We start from the raw sequence: 16,194 nt of genomic DNA, 5'->3' as shown, positions 1-16,194 counted from the left end.
GAGAGAGAGAGAGAGAGACTGTATGTGCGTGTTGTGTCTGTGTAGGTTTGTGTGTTCACATTATGTGTGAGAATGATTGTGTCTGCTTGAATACACCCACTCCCTCAGGTCTTGAAAACACTGCATCACGCACACCTTGTTTGTTTTTATAGGACCCTCCTACATGCGCATTAGGGTTGTCAACCAATATTCTTAACTTGATTATATAATCGAATTGCAAAACAAATCTGACATTCGATTATGAAAATTAATATTGGTTGTGGGAAAACCGGCACTACTGCAGCTGTCCGCCTTAAGAGTTCTCACGTGGGCCTGGGCCGCTGCACTGAATGCACTGTATGACAGACAGGAGTCACTTTAATTGATTGAGCTTTCTGTTTAAATTACAAGCATTGTCCTTTACCAGAAGCTAATGTTGATATTGTTTGTACAACTGTATGAAGACAGTATGGATTGCAATACACAATTTTGTGTCGTTAACATGTGGCTATACCTTTGTTGATGCTCATATCAAAATAATTTAAACCTGACGCATGGGGATAGACAATTAAAATGTGTTTATTGCTGAAAGAAACAGGCAATACTGTTTCAAGACTCCAATTAGCCAGCTCGCCAATATGCAGGCTAAAATGAATCATTAAAAACAAAACATCTTCATAAATAATGAACCACAAAAAGAGTATGAAAGTTGTTTATGGTTGCTTTTTTTAATCAGGCCAACAGTTAACAGTAAGCTTCACCTTCCTTCTTAGCATGTTGATATCTTCACTGTTCTTGACATATAACCAAACTTTTCTTCCTTCCTCTCCCCTCCCTCCTGCCTTGCTCTCTGTGCAGGTATTTCGTACCGACTTCATCACGGCCATGAAGCTGCCGGACTCGGCTCAGCTCGGCCCGGACGACTTCTACGTGCTCTCTGACCCATGGAGACAAGAATGGGAGAAGGGGGTACAGGTCCCTGCCAGCCTTGAGGCCATACCAGAGCCTGTGGTCAGGTAGGACACGCACCGAACACATAACACATGCACACACAAACAGCCATCAACTCATGCAAGAGGTTAATATCAAGTAAATGAAGAATTTAACCGTATTGTAACTGTTTAATAGTGATTCAATACCAGTTCAGCCTCTGGCATTGACATTATGCCACCATCTAAACACACTGGCAGTTTCCACGGTCACAAAGATCTTAAAAGAGATTTGAACTTTTGTTGATGACTAATGGTTGTTTTGGAAAATTGCCGAAATGTCAGTGATTGTGGTACAAAGTTGATACAACCTTGAAAATTCCATTTACTTCAGTCATTTTCAAAAAATGCAACAAAATGATCGGCTGACATACCAGAAGTGTTTTAAGTTACACAGCTGTTGTACATTCATGAACGTTTTGGAAATGTTGAGGAAAAATTTGGCATTGGATTGCAATAAAAAGTGTGGGAACCATGTAATTACACTTGTTAGCTTTGCATATTTGTCAATGGAATACATGCACACACACACATCTACATGCAGAAAACTCTACAAGGACACAAACTGAGACCCTCAGCTTCCTGCTCTCTGACTAATTCGTACACAAACACACACACACACACACTTTGGGAAGCTGGTTTGGATGCATGTGCAGGCAATGAAACACACACATACACACACACACACACACACACACACACACACAAACACACACACACATACAGAAGCTGGTAGGCAGATGTGTGCAGGCATACACTTCGACCCACTTATATTCTCTCTCTCTCTCTCTTGCCCCAGTAGGTTGTTGTGGCTCTCTAGTACTACTGCAGCTGCTTCACATACCCATGTGGTTTGTTTGGCATTCTAGGAACTAATGAAAATGCTCAGACTGCCTGGTAATGCCTGTTAGACAGACATGTCATACTGGGAGGCCACACGCACACACACACACACACACACACACACACACACAACCAATTCTCTTTGGAAGACAGAATAATTATCCAGTCACGTGAGATTTGGTCAAATGTTCTGTATCCATGACCATTTTTTTTTTGTGCCTGCCTCAAGAAATCCAGATGCAGAGCGAGCTCGCTCTCACAGACAAAAGACAAGTATACGAAACAAAACAAAACATTTTTGATGGATATGAAACGGCCAAAAAACTGCTGACCATGAAGTTGAATACTGTGGTAAATGTTTTCCACTTGTCAGAGTTAAAGCATCTCTTGTTTCTACTCTCTACTGGAGTTTAAGGCTTTGTCTCCACTGTTTCATGTTATTGGACGCATTTTGTGCTGTTTGTCTTCCTTTCTCCCAATCAATTGAAGAACCTGAGTGGAGTCAGTGGGTCACCGAAAGTTAAAACTCAAAAAAATACATTCATTGAGTCATTTTTTTGTCATTTTTTTTTTAAAATGCTTATTTGAATTTTGAGGGTCATAATGGTAGAAAAAAGAAGAGCGGGTTGGTGATCGTGCTGTAAAAACTGAAAACTGTTTTTCTGTACTGACTGGCAACTCCAACTGCAATTGAAAAAATAAAAATAAAAATAAACGCCAGTCAGCTCCAATAACATAAAATAAACACTTCAAATAAAACAAACAAACCGTAAATCAAATCTAGTGTTGCCAAATGAAATTGCATACTTTATGAGGAAACCAGAGAACCTGAAATTAATATTTGACTAGCAAGTGAAAAGGCTTGCATCAGCAGTTTTACCTGGGAAGAGAAATTGAATTTCCATAATAGAAAGACGAAAAAAATGACAAATCGCAACATGTGCAGTTCAACAAAGACCAAAGAGTAAAAGAGTTCCTCAGACTCTTAATGAGGACAAAGGTAATACATAATATAGATTTAAAGACTTTATGATTGATCATCTCCATGGTTCTAAGATTTGTGTTGCCCTTAGTGTTTACATTGTCCAATAGGTTAATATCTCAGTAGACACACATATGTGACACACACAAACAGTATGGAATCAACAGATTGAAGGCGGAGAGACAGATGAGCAGATTGGGAGAGAAAGAGCAATAGCAAAGATAGATAAGGATAGGTGGATGAATGGGGGGCTTGTATATTATCTGATGTGATAAAATGACGCTGTGATATACTGTGATGCTGAAATGGAGTGATGATGGATAGATAGGGAGAGAAAGGAGAAGAGGGGCATGTGACTGAGCTCTGTCAGAGTCTCTGACTGCAGTTTGTTCATCTTTTTTTGTCATCTGTCATCTTGAAGTCACTCCTTTTCTCTGTCTGCCTATTGCTTTTCCTCTCCTTGCTTGATATGTTTGGGCTGAAATTACCAGCGATGCTTGCGACTTCCTTGGTTTTACCCATACAAGCCCCTGTGGTCGGCCAGAATTAGTGGTAGGAAACCTTTATCCCACACAGGAAGTGATGCCTTTTTAGCATTTGGTAATAAAAAAATGTCTACAAGCAAGTAATGAGCTCAACGAGGAAAAATATTCCAGTTTTCTGGATTCAGTCATACATTAAGCATAAACCCGTGCTACAAAACTTTCTAACTACTACTAAAAATTATCTAAAAGCTTCCTAGCTTCTTTTGTCATATACTGATATATCTGTGTCCGGCAGTAGATATATCTGGTTTTGAAGTGGCTTTGTGTACTTCTGGGTACAATAAAACAAAGACTGAGCTTTTCATCCTTCTTTGGTCGCTTTCATGTAATGGTTACAGGACGCTGTCACCTTGTTGGTTGTGAAATTCCCGAATCAGCTTGTCCATCCAAAAAAAAGCTGAATGGCCTTCATGGGTGTACATTTAGCAGTGGATTTGATCCATTGAGTTATGACAGGATGTTTAGATATCTGCTCTAAAAGTATATGTCGTCTAGCAGAGAACAGAGTAATTTAAAGCAACTGAACCTTGGAAGGATTGGGGGAAAGCGTTGGGAGAATCTCTGTGATACAGACCTTTGGGGCATTGCTGTGGCATAAAATCAGAGCTGTGCGCAGTGCTGCAAGGTTGGATTTGGGTTAAGGTTGGAATGACTCTCAGTTATGCTGCCCTACAAAGTCAACCACAGTAACTACACTAACAATGAAATTCAGAAAAATGGCTTCAAAGTCTTTTGACTGACCAGCCAAATGTGTTTTATGTAGAACAGTGGGTCTGTGCTTATTAAATATGTATTCTCCAAGTAATTTTTCTGACTTAAAAACCATGACCAATTACTTTACCTATGACCCCAAAAATGCAGATACTGCACTCTGTCTTTGTGTTACCATAAACAGATATATAGGTAGTGCAAAGCCAGAGTGCAGCAACTACAGTCTGACTGTCTTCTTCCTGAGAAAAAAGTACAAAACTTACAATACAACATTAAATCTGTATTTCATATTGTTTCATATGGAAAAAAGTTGAAAAAGATGAGTAATTAAGAATTTAAGTATTATTTTGTGAGGTTTAATTAGCACAGTAATCCCTTGTCCTGTCCAGCTAGCTAGAGCTAGGTCAGTAATACCTTGTAATTACTGTACTTAGGGCAATGCTTACAATGGTGCAAAGTGATTTGTGTAGGAGGTGTTTGTGCCTAAAATCTCTCTCAAAACTCCATTTTAATAAATTTGTTCTTTATTGGACAGGGAAAGAAAAGCCATAGAAACGTGATAGAACGTTAAAACAAAAATTTGACACTTTGGGAAATCTTTTTTTCAGCTTTTTTTTAATATTTAGATGAGAATTTAATTTCACTCATATTTACAAAGACTGGAAGCAGGGGGTAAACACAAAGCCTGGCTCTGTCAAATGAAAACAAAAGTCTGCATACCAGCACCTCTAAAGCTTACTATTCAATATCTAGTTATTATTCCTTACATGGTGCATCTTTGACTGCCAGGATGCTGCTTTCATTCTAAATTTTGAGATGCTGCTTTCATTCTAAATTTTGCTCATATCAAAGAGATTTTATTCACCCAAAAATGAGAGTAAATTGAGGTGTAAAAGTATGAATTGAGGTAGTTTACCCCTCCCTATTTATGTCATATTTCTTTCCTTTCCATTAGTTATTTTTGTCCTGGTCCGACTCTCCTGTTTCTTTTTTTGTGCGTCTATGTATTCATCTCTACATCTCTCCCTTTCCCTGACTTCCCTCCTTCCACTCCCACCTTCCCCTACATTTGCTCTAGTTGAGCCGGAGGCGCAGACACATTTTTCTTTTTCTATTTTTTTTTTTATGAATAATGACATCATCTCCAAAAATTGTTGGAGAGGAAAAGGGCTGCGGGCCCTGTCTGGCTTTGACCACACTAGTCTTCCACATTTCTCTCTTTCTCTCTCTTTGGACCTTATTCGGCCGCTCCTGCATGATTTCCTGAAACTGTTGTACAGCATGGTGAAGAGGTCATTATGGTTTGATGTAGATTTTTTTCTTTACCAAAACACTGCGGGAGAGAAAGAAGATGAGGAGTATTTGACTCTCCTTCCCCGTCTGTCTCCATTTCTTTCTGTCCTTTACTTTCTCTGTTCTCCTTTCTCTCTCCCTCTTTCTTCCCTTCTGACTTTCCTCTTACTCGTCCCCCTCTCTGGCCGTCTCTCCTCTGTCTGTTTTATTTCATCCTTCTCTTTTCCCCTACCCTCTCTTTCTCTCTCCCTCTCCATGGTTTTGTCGGGGCGAGTGGAAGTAATTAGCCGTTGCATAACACTGACTATGACTATATTGGCAGCGACTCGACAGCCTCGGTCCCCAATGACAACGCAGAGCCGGAGAGGGAAATAATTACACATACTCATGAGAAGATCTGCGCCTTTTCACAAAATGAAAGAAATGAGATAGCGGTTATTTTATTTATTGCTTCATTTTTTCCCCCCTCGGACTGGTGACCGAGTCGGTGAATGTGAACCAGTGGTTTGTGGTTTGGCTGAACACGTTGGCTTTCGGTGTGTAAAGCTGCAGCCACGGGGAGCATCACATGGACAGGCTCCTTACCAAAGTGGTTTATGTGCTGCTGGACAAAAATATTGATTGTGCAGATTAAAAAACAAAATTCTACTTTCAACTGCTCAGCTGGTCGGCATACAGATGTTTTACAGACTTGTAATATTTAAAGGTATTGATTGATTGATTGGTTGACAAACATCAAAAATCCATGGTTCTCATGAGATGTAAAGCTTTGGTTAAGTTGAGATTGCACAACAATGGTGTACATCATGTGGTGAATATCACTGGGAATATCTGTAGGTCAGGTTTCTGGCAGCAGTGATCATATGCAAAACTTTGGTCAGGCAGGCATGGATGCTATGTAAAACCTTGGTTCAACAAACTTTAACCCTTGGCCAGAGGGGATGTAATGTGTGAACACTGAGAGGGGATGTAGATACTGTGGCTTGAAAAGACAACAAGGCCTTTTAGTATGACAAAAGAAGTTGCTGTACCTAAACCTTTAAGCTGTTGATGGTTTAGGTCCTAGAGAAGTGTCCGCTTGTAGACTTTTTAGTTTTTGGTACAAGTGCTGCAAGCATACAGTACAGTACATGCATAGCAACTCAAAGAAAACTGAAAGACAGGAGCAGAAGTCGATTTTAACTATTAGCCTGCATGTGTTATGACAATCTGACATCTGCCAACTACTCAACACATTGTAACATTACAGAGATGTCAGTTCACACTGACTACTGCTGAAAAAACATTCAGTAATTTGTCAAGGTTGCTTGTATTGTCTGGACTTGTACGAGTTATGGACTTGGCAGGTTCAGACTGGATAAAAATTATAATTGCCCTGGACCTTCCCCAGTAAAACTGATTGAGTTGGAATTGGCCTTTGGAGAGGCGAAGAGTGCACACATCGAGCTTTGCATTTGGGTGCAGGTACAGAGAGGAAGTGCCGGCCAACTTAATTTGAATAGACGCATTCCTATGGAACATCATACAGTATGTAAAGTCATGTGTTGTTATTCATTGAACAGGCAGTTTCTGTTTATATATACAAATACATCTGTTCGAGCACACAGACACACACACACACACACGCTCTTGATCGACGCACACACACAGACAGTGTAGCAGCGGGTCAGAGGGCTAATCGGCTACTAATGACTCAGTGACTGTCAGACACACACCCACACACGCACACACACAGATAATGGATTGAAGAGAGTCTGACAGCAGTAAGGACAAATGGCTGGATAGTGAAGATGGAGGGCAGTCTAAATGTCATGTATTGCAAACTTTCAGCTATATTTAAAACTTAAAAAGTATACCTTGACATTTTCAGCTAGTGCTGGTTATTTTTCTTCCCCCATGCTCTTTTCAGTTTAATAAAGTTTTTATGCTCAGCCTGTTTTCGTAAAATAGCTTTTTGGAATTGTCAACACTTTTCATTGAAGTCATGGGACACAGCAAGCTACAAGTTAGCTCATTAGTGTGTTAGTGTGGTTTTCATCATATCGTATTTTCATTATCTGTTTGGAGAAGACCTTCTATGACTTTTAATAACTCTGCCATAACCTAAAATGCTCAAAGTCACAGTCTTATACAATCTATGTGTGCAAGAACTTTTAAAAGACATAGTCAGCCATTGGAAAAACTCACCAATCCCTATTTCCCTATTTTTCTTTTTTGGAGAAATGATCAAATTCTACAGCTTTTCCTGTCTGGACGAAAGAAGGTTGGGAATAAGTAAATCTATGTACCTGGTGAAGAGAAATAGCCACCTACAGGTCATAACAGAAGCACTGATTCAAGTACACCAATTACATAAGTACAGACATAAGGAAAACAGTGAGGGAAGGAGGAAAAGAGTGGTGGTTAGATGACTTAAAAGTCCCTGAGGGATTTTTACTGCTTGGCCCAGCTGCAGCCTTGTCCACCAGTGCATTAGTAAGTCACTGTGTATGTGTGTGTGTGTGTGTGTGTATGTGTGTGTTTGTGTGTGTGTGTATGAATGTTCACTTTTATGAGTGTACAAGTTCCTGAGCGTGTATTGTATGTACACACATTTCATTGAAGTGTGTTTGATGTATCAGTGCATCCACAACAACATCTGGAAATTCCCCCAAGATATCTTCCAAAACAGCTCTTCATCAGATAATAAGTTGACTTAGAGCAGCGTCATGAGCCTCATGCACTGTACAGGGTCATTGGGTGCGCATGGACTAATGGCTTCCACACGCACACTGTTGATGTTTGTTGGAAGTCTGTTGTATTGTGGCTATTGATAAATGTCTGATGAGCCATAAGTTAGATGGATGAATGAGGGACTAACATACTGGTTTGCACATAAATGTACTACTGTATATGTTGAATCTGTTGTTCTGGCAGTGTCTGCGGACATGAATAGATGTTTGTGGGATGAATGGATTTGATAAATGAAAAAACTTTTGGTAGGTCTTTACTTTACTTACATATATTTTTTGTATACTTTGTTTAGTATTACTTGCTGTATACTGCTAATGCTATTACCCTCTTCCTGTTTGAGCTCATTTACTCATATCGTATACTACATCAGACTGCATCCAGAAGATGTGAAAAATTGTTTTAAAAAGTTTCAATCAGTAACATTCTGAATTAAATGCATTGTTTTTCCCCTCATCTGATAGTTGAGGGAGATATTGAGTGAGCCATCTTGTTCTTGTTCTGCCTTCCCTCTCTGTTAAGAGTTGCAGATGTGCGGTACCGATTTGGCGGTACAGGAGGTACAGATCGGGCACTGACACTGGGTGTTGTATAATTATCCTGTCTCATTTTTACAACTCACTCTTGTTAATGGTCCCTCATTGTTTTCTGATTCATAATCAATATAATTGAACAATACTATCTCAATCTCAAACCTTTATTAGAAGTGTGTTTAACTCACAGGATAACTGTGCACCGACACACATAGCAAGGGCAGAAAACTTTATAATGCAAAAATTATAACTCAAATATTGTTGTAAAATTAATTTTGTGTGTCAATTATTGGGATTCTGACACAGGATACAAGTTTCAAAGGGGGAATAAGATTTGGCTGAGTTGCTTACTATTTTTTTTAGATGTCTAAATTGCTGACTGACTGATGGGATACTTGACTTGATGACTTTATAAGTACAATTTGGATTCCTTGATGATGTGAATTGCAGCCAGAGATGAACCAAGGGCTTGCTAATCAGCGCAGTGACTTTGATGGATTACTTACTGACCTGTTGATGGACAGTCAGGGCTACAACAAAATCCAAAATTACCCACATTAACTCATCACCACATTGCTATGAAGGGTCAGCGGGTGTGTTCCTGACCACAGGCTGATTTGGTTGCTTTTGGCTGCATGGCCGAGCGAATATGAGAACTGTATTTCTTAAAGTATGGGCTAAGGAGCCAAATTGGGCCCTTGCGCCTGTATCTAGTAGGTCCCCACATGACAAAACTAATAACATGTTATAGTGAGAAATAACTTTTCATCTCTTTCCTGAGAGAAGGAGCTTAACAAACTTCCCACTGAGGCTGGAGGGGGAACCGTAATGGCAAATAAAGCAACATAATAATACATTCTCATTTCTGGGCGAGTTCACAGAGTCAGTGGGTACATCTTTCACCACAGTTAATGGAGACAACTTTTCTGACTGAACCATGCCTGGCTGATTGAGTCATTGACTGGCAGACTGACTGACCAGATTGCTGGCAGACAGGTTTATTGACTGATTGGATAAATGGCTGACCGATTAGCTATCCGTTTGACTGGCCCATTGATAGAACTGCTTCCCACTTGGCTGATTTACTTTTTTCTTCATTTAATGATAACTAAACAGAGGTAAGATCACTGTGTAGTCTTTGCCATTATCCAAGCACACATTTTCTGCCCCTTTACCACTTGACTGGGTCAGTGGAGCTGTCGCTTACCACATTTCAGGCTCACTGCCTGACTGGCTGACTGACCACAGTGACCGCTCGCCTGGGTGGCTTGCTTGTCGACTGCCTGGCAGAACAGCCATTTCCTTGACTGACTCAATGGATGAGTAAAGGGTCAATGGTGGTTGAATGAAAATAAGAAACTTCTCTGCACTCTCATCACCATGGTATGTGGCCAGGGCACCAGGAGCATTATTAATCACATAAAAGACAAGCTGCCTTGTTTGCTGACTGACTGCAATGACTGACATCTGGCAGACTGAGTGGACGTTCGTCTTGTACTAATGGCCATTATCCAACCGAATAGGAGAATGACTGTTTGTGTGGTCCATCATTGAGCACATTTTTAGGCCAGCTGCCTGACTGTATTGACTGACCTCCCGGCTTGCTGACTGGTTGGCCGACCTCGCGGAAATGACAGAGAAGTCAAAACTGGTAGGCTGACTGAATGACTGGTTGCCTGCCCGGCCCAGGCTGACTCTGGGACCGCAGTGACTGAGCGTTGGCCAGAACCGAGCCAGTTTTCTGGTTCCAGCGGGTGAGTCAGACTTCAGCTAAACCCATTCACCTCTGGAGGCTTGTGGGCAACGGCTGGGGACTGGAACCTGGGAAATTTAAACATTTCACCTCCAAACAATAGTTTTTAACCTGCTGAGCTGTGTGTGTTGGAACTGGCAGAGCAGCCTGCCAAAACCTAAATGTGTTGGTGTGTGCCTACTCCACGTTCCCCACCCAGAGATTCAGCTGGCAGTTATTTGATTTATTTCACCTTTATTTAACCAGGGTAGTGTTATTAAGTGCCATTGACAAATAAATGATTTGGAGAAAGGCAATAAATAGTTGATGCTTCTACAGGGAAAAAGTAGAAGAGAACTGGTTTGATAAATGAATGCAGCTTTTCTTAAATTACATTGAGAGAAAAACGGTTCTGTGTGTGTATGTTTATGTGTATTCCCCAGTTCAGAACGCAGCATGTGTGGCTGCTGGTGTTTACTGCGGGCTACCCCCGGGCTCAGTGTGGGTTGATTTGGTGTGTATGTGTGTGTGCGTGTGTGTATGCATGTGTCTTTGTTGTTCCCCACATGGATGTCATGTGTCATGTGAGTAAGCCCAAGAGCTATGTGTGGGAGTCTGGACCGCGTGTGTTCAGGCGCCTGTATTTGTGGATGCACAGTTAATGTATGTGTGTTTTGGGTGTATCAGTGTGTGTGATGCATGCATGAGTTTTCCCTTTGGTATTTTCTTGTAAACAGTGATACATCGTGCAAGGGAATATCATCCACCTCTTCTTTCGCTCGGTTACATTAACTCTCTCTCTTATTCTGATACAAACATACACATATTCACTCCGCTCTTTTTTCCCCCTTCCTTCCTTTAAAGGACCAGTCAGCATCCTCTCCTCTCCTATAGTAGTTCCTCTGTGGTATGGTAGATCAAAGCCCTTTGCCTTCTGCACTGTGGGTTCAGCAACATCTGGACCACGCCGTCCACCTTTTACCAATCTACCATCTGCCAGCCTCAATTGACTGGTGTGTGTGTGTGTGTGTGTGTGTGTGAAACAGAGACTGAGAGAGTGAGATACAGGAGAAGATAGTAGATAGATAGTGGAGTTCCCCTTCTTCCACTGATCCCTTGTGTGTGTGTGTGTGTGTGTGTGTGCGCACGGTCAGTTTGACTTCCCTGTCACACTTAATATGTCAGCCTTCAACTGACACTTTGTTTCGCTCCTTCCTTCCTTCCTTCCTTCTCCCTCTCTGTGCTTCAATATCTTGCTCAAAGTCACTTCAGAACGGTTGATAGGGGTTTTTGCAAGGGCCCCTTCGTTGTCAGTACCAGTTTCTTAGTGCCCTTCTTTAATGCCATCTCTCTGTCTCTCTGTCCCCCACCAGCGTCCTAAGCTTAGTTGCTACCGCAAGGTCATTCGCTTTAACGGTCACATAAGGGAGGCTGGAGCACCCTGGCTGGCCACTTAAACCTAACCGCCTCCAGGAGAGTAAACCATGTTTACTGCTGCATTGTCTCCCAGTGGAGCTCTGAGGCCCAGGCCTTACATAATTTCCTCCATGGATTTAAATGGATGGATGGATAGAAAGGTTGATAACCCGACAGATGGATAGATGGAGATGGATGGACATGATTTTGAGAAGTGGCACAAAAGGGCGACTGATAATATGACTACCTTGCCATTTATCTAAATTGCTTTTAGATCATTTATCTAAATGGCAAAAAAAAAAAACACTGATGAGTGAGAAAAGACTGATCTTCTGATGGCTGGTAGGCAACGTTGTGGCACTGTCAGTGGGTATTACACCATATTAGACCAAACAAAAGTGAGTGGCAGTGGCAGGCCCCAAACCACTAGGGCAAAGGTTGGGCATACCTCTGTGTTTATAGCATGTGACCTTCACCCCAAACAGAGACCGGAGATATTTCAGTGAGAGAGGAGTGGTGGAGGAGATTGGCGAAGGGGAACCTGAGGGCACCTGTGGCCTGCTAACAAGTAACGAAGACCCACTGTGGAAACACACAACAATGTACTCCTACAAATGTAGCTTCAGATGGTTTCACTTATGCACAAATTAGCATATAATCATCTGTCCCTCATGACAGCAGCTCCCCCAAATACATATTTTCAAGCAGGGAAAGTCCATGAAAGCATGCACTGATATGAACTGACTGCTCTTTCTCTCCTTTTGAACTCATCTAACAGTAACCAGTGTTCAAGATGACCTTCTGAATAGCATCACATGGTCTCACTCTCTTTTCATTGCAGTAACAAAAAAAGAGGAGGAAATGAAGGAGAGAAAGGGGAAGTAGTGAAGAGTGAGGATGGAGTGAATTATCCAGAGAATGAGGGATAGACACTGTGTGGAGGAGGGATGTTGATGGGTGAGGAACTCAGGGAATAAGTAAACAAACAGGTAGATGAGGCGGTTGAGTGAAGCGGTACAACGACTGTAGATCTGCTGGGAATAACAAAGAGAGGGAAAGAGAGAGATGGACACACAACAGAGCTTTGCCATTGCTTTATCAAATAACAGTACTACCCCCATTTGTCTCTCTTCTCCCTTGTGTTGCCTATCTGCAGTTTTCTGTGTATGTAGGTTTAATCGAAGCTTTCAGGCACAGAATTAAAGCAAGTGGGAATGTACCTCTGTGGAGCAGACTTGAAGCAGTGTGCCCTAATGCAAAGAAGAAACTGGAACAGATGAGGAGGGTTTTTAAGGCTCCAGCATCAACCAAGAACACATAGTTTTCCACTGCTATAAGAAAATACTTAATTCCACAAAGTAGTGGCAACTTATTCTGCCTTGTTTGCAGGCATTGTTACTGAAGCAATAGTCATCACTTTTAACATCATGGCATACATTTTCACTATGGTTGGATTCTTCAAATTGATCGAACCAAAGATCCAAAATATATTTTTAAATATTTAGTTTACAATCACATAAGACAAAGAAAACAAACAAAATCACAGTTTTGAAGCTGGAACTAGTTAATATTTGGTATTTTTGCTGGAAAAAAAATCATAAATCAATTATAAAACTAGTTGCTGATTAAGTTTCGATTGACTAATCGTTTCAGCAGAATGCTCTATAGCAAATTCATCTGATTTTATCAATTTGACAAGAAAACCAATTTTATCAGATTTACAAGGAAACTTTAAACTCTGGCTGATGCCAGAATGGGGGATTTTGGGGGTTGGAAAACATAACCAAACCCAGCCAAGGATTTGGCCGCACCTGTGGCATGTTTTTCTCATAGTTTCCAATAAGAAGTTTGTGTTTGTGTCTTTGTGTGCAACAGAGCTGTGCATGTTTTTAACAGGCGCTGTCGTCTGGTAGGCTGGTGTTGGTGGTGGGCTGTTTTTGAAGTGCTGGTGGGCTTACTGGAAATGTGTCAGACAGGAGAGGAATGCAGGAAGAGGGTGTAGGAGTGTGTGTATGTGTATGTGTATGTGTGTCAGATGTATGGAGACGGGGCTGGGGTAGCCCCTCACTCTTGATGTGTACGTATGTGTAGTATGTGTGTGTACAAGCATGCCAGAGACTTCATTGCTTCAACCCATTATTCCACCCCCCTTGTCTCAGTTTCAAAGCCCACTGGGGTTTCCCACAGTGTCTCTGGTAATAAAATTGACACTGGGCTGGGTTTAGTGCTTAGATAGAGCAATATTTTCAGCATATAAAAAAAACTTAATGTTGTAAACACAGCTGACTTTTGTAACCTTTAAAAAATAGAAACAACTGTCTAAGAAAGTATCACACAGTTTTCTATGCTAAAATCCAAGTAAAAACGGGGAACTTGACTAAAATGTGAGTTCCCATAACAACAGCGATTAAATTCAGAAAAACATTCAAGGTCATCTTCACTATCTGTCCAGAGGAAATTAGTTTTACAGTCACAGGAACAAAAAGGAAGAGAGACAATAACAAACACACCACAACAACTGATATCATTCCGATTTTAAAATGTGGTTTGTAAACATCCTGGGCTCCCTTGGGCCTGTAAATAAAAATAAAAATAATGAGTGATGTATTAATATTCATACTATTAAAAAGCTGGTAAGCTGCAGCCTTCAGTTGTTAGCCCCCTGTGGTTCAGATTTGGATCAGCTTCCCTGAAATTTGAAGCATCACAGGAGAAGAATCACAACAGTCGATGGCATCAAAAGAATCAAAGCTTCTACAGATTATTAACAGATCGTTCCTCGTCTTTTTTTTTCTCTTGGGAGCATTGCATTTTTCTCAGAATCCAAGCCAATTATTGGACCTCTTGACAAAGCAGTATATTAGAAATTACTTTCCTTTCAGCTGTTACATTCTCTCCCCAAACCCTCATGACAGGTTGAAAGAGAGAACTATTTTGTACCAAACGTAGAAACCTGCTAGTCTGTAATATTCTATAACGTCTTCTTTACACTGACGAAATTCCAGTTCATACAGCTCAAAGTATTAGTCTAAGAAAGATTTCTCGCTCCTTATTTAATCATTATGCTGTGAACAATGGGAGTGTTGCTTGCTACTTATAAACTTGTGTATTCTAACTATTTCTAAACCATCACCTCAGGCCACACTATGAGTGCAGAATAAGGCAAAGGAAATTGTTGAATGCATAGTATGTAGTGGTTCTAAGACAATGCAATGTGTATCTGGATACATGGGCTATGACAAAATTCAGGAATGATTCATTTTAATAAGAACTGATTTGGTGCGATAAGATGCAATCTGATACAGTTCCTAAAGTTTAATGTAAACATTTATTTTAAATTCTAAATGTATAAAAGCCAATTCTATAAAAGTGACATTACTTACCTTGAAATACATATATTTTATAAAATATCAGAGAATCAGGGAAAGTACAATGTATCATTTCAGAATTACATGTCATTGTGTTTATTGCTTTTCCAATAGGCACAGACAAAAATAACTTTATGACCTTTCTTATAAATGGCTAGACTTTTGTCCAACTTTCCTTCCTTCTTATAGAATCCAAATGTCTCCCAAACTTTAGATTTTAGATTTGATGCACTAACGTTACTCTTGTCATGAGACCCTGGTGGTCTTTTACCTTTCTTGAGAGGGGAGACGCTGTTACCAACAAAGCTTCAGTCAACCGATTTATAACGTTTAGAATTGGACCATCGACCGGTTCATGGTACATTTAGATCGATCCAAGGGGCCGCCTACCTATGTAGTTTCATCTAGAACGTTAAAACCAATTCCCGACTCGTATCAGTAAATCTTTACACCCCCAATTGTATGACAATAATGAGGTTAGATACGTTTGTGAATGTAGTTATAATACCAACCCTCTTTGTCTTTAAGAGCACTAGCTGTGATTAGATTACTGAAACTGGAAGAGCAATGTCTTCCTTTATATTCCCTATATTAAATGTAACATGATCATAGAAACATAACTAACAACTAACACTTAGGAATTATTTCAGGGGAGTTTTCAACCTTCATGTCACCAACAAGATGGCTGTGTGCCAGTCTCAATGTAGAAACTGTCACATTTTACAGTTTTAGTCATTCTTTCTGGATCAGAGGGAACTGGGATCAATATATCAATAATAACAACTCTGGCTGTGTTGATGTTCGGACAGCTGTGAAAACTCCATGACAGCTGCAAGCTGTTGTCGAATGAAGCTGAATTTCCTCTTTCCAGTCACAAAAAAAATCTATTTTTATAAAATAAAGTATCATGTTTGAATTGGCAAAATGTTCCTCTCATTCTCTGAGAGATTTCTGCTTTAGTGTTCCCTTGAACCAACCTCCAAACTTCAGCCATACGCATCCCACATGTTACTGCGAGTTTTATCAACCCCCCTCTTATCCTTTAACCGCAGGCCAGGTGTGTGTGTGTGTGT

General features: G+C 40.6%; 1 protein-coding gene across 1 annotated transcript in view; it reads left to right on the top strand.

Annotated features, from left to right (window-relative positions):
* Positions 1-16,194, top strand: part of jade2 (jade family PHD finger 2) — a 160,775-nt gene that overhangs the window by 29,070 nt on the left and 115,511 nt on the right. Inside the window, 1 exon segment of the mRNA XM_035667182.1 lies at positions 838-995. Coding sequence (XP_035523075.1) covers positions 838-995 — 158 coding nt within the window.

The sequence above is a fragment of the Morone saxatilis genome, unplaced genomic scaffold (genome assembly GCF_004916995.1).
Source record: "Morone saxatilis isolate NCDOM2014 unplaced genomic scaffold, NCSU_SB_2.0 Contig20, whole genome shotgun sequence".
In the NCBI taxonomy this organism is placed as follows: domain Eukaryota; kingdom Metazoa; phylum Chordata; class Actinopteri; family Moronidae; genus Morone; species Morone saxatilis.
The sequence above is the reverse complement of the archived record's forward strand: the minus strand, read 5'-3'. Positions and strand labels throughout refer to the sequence as shown.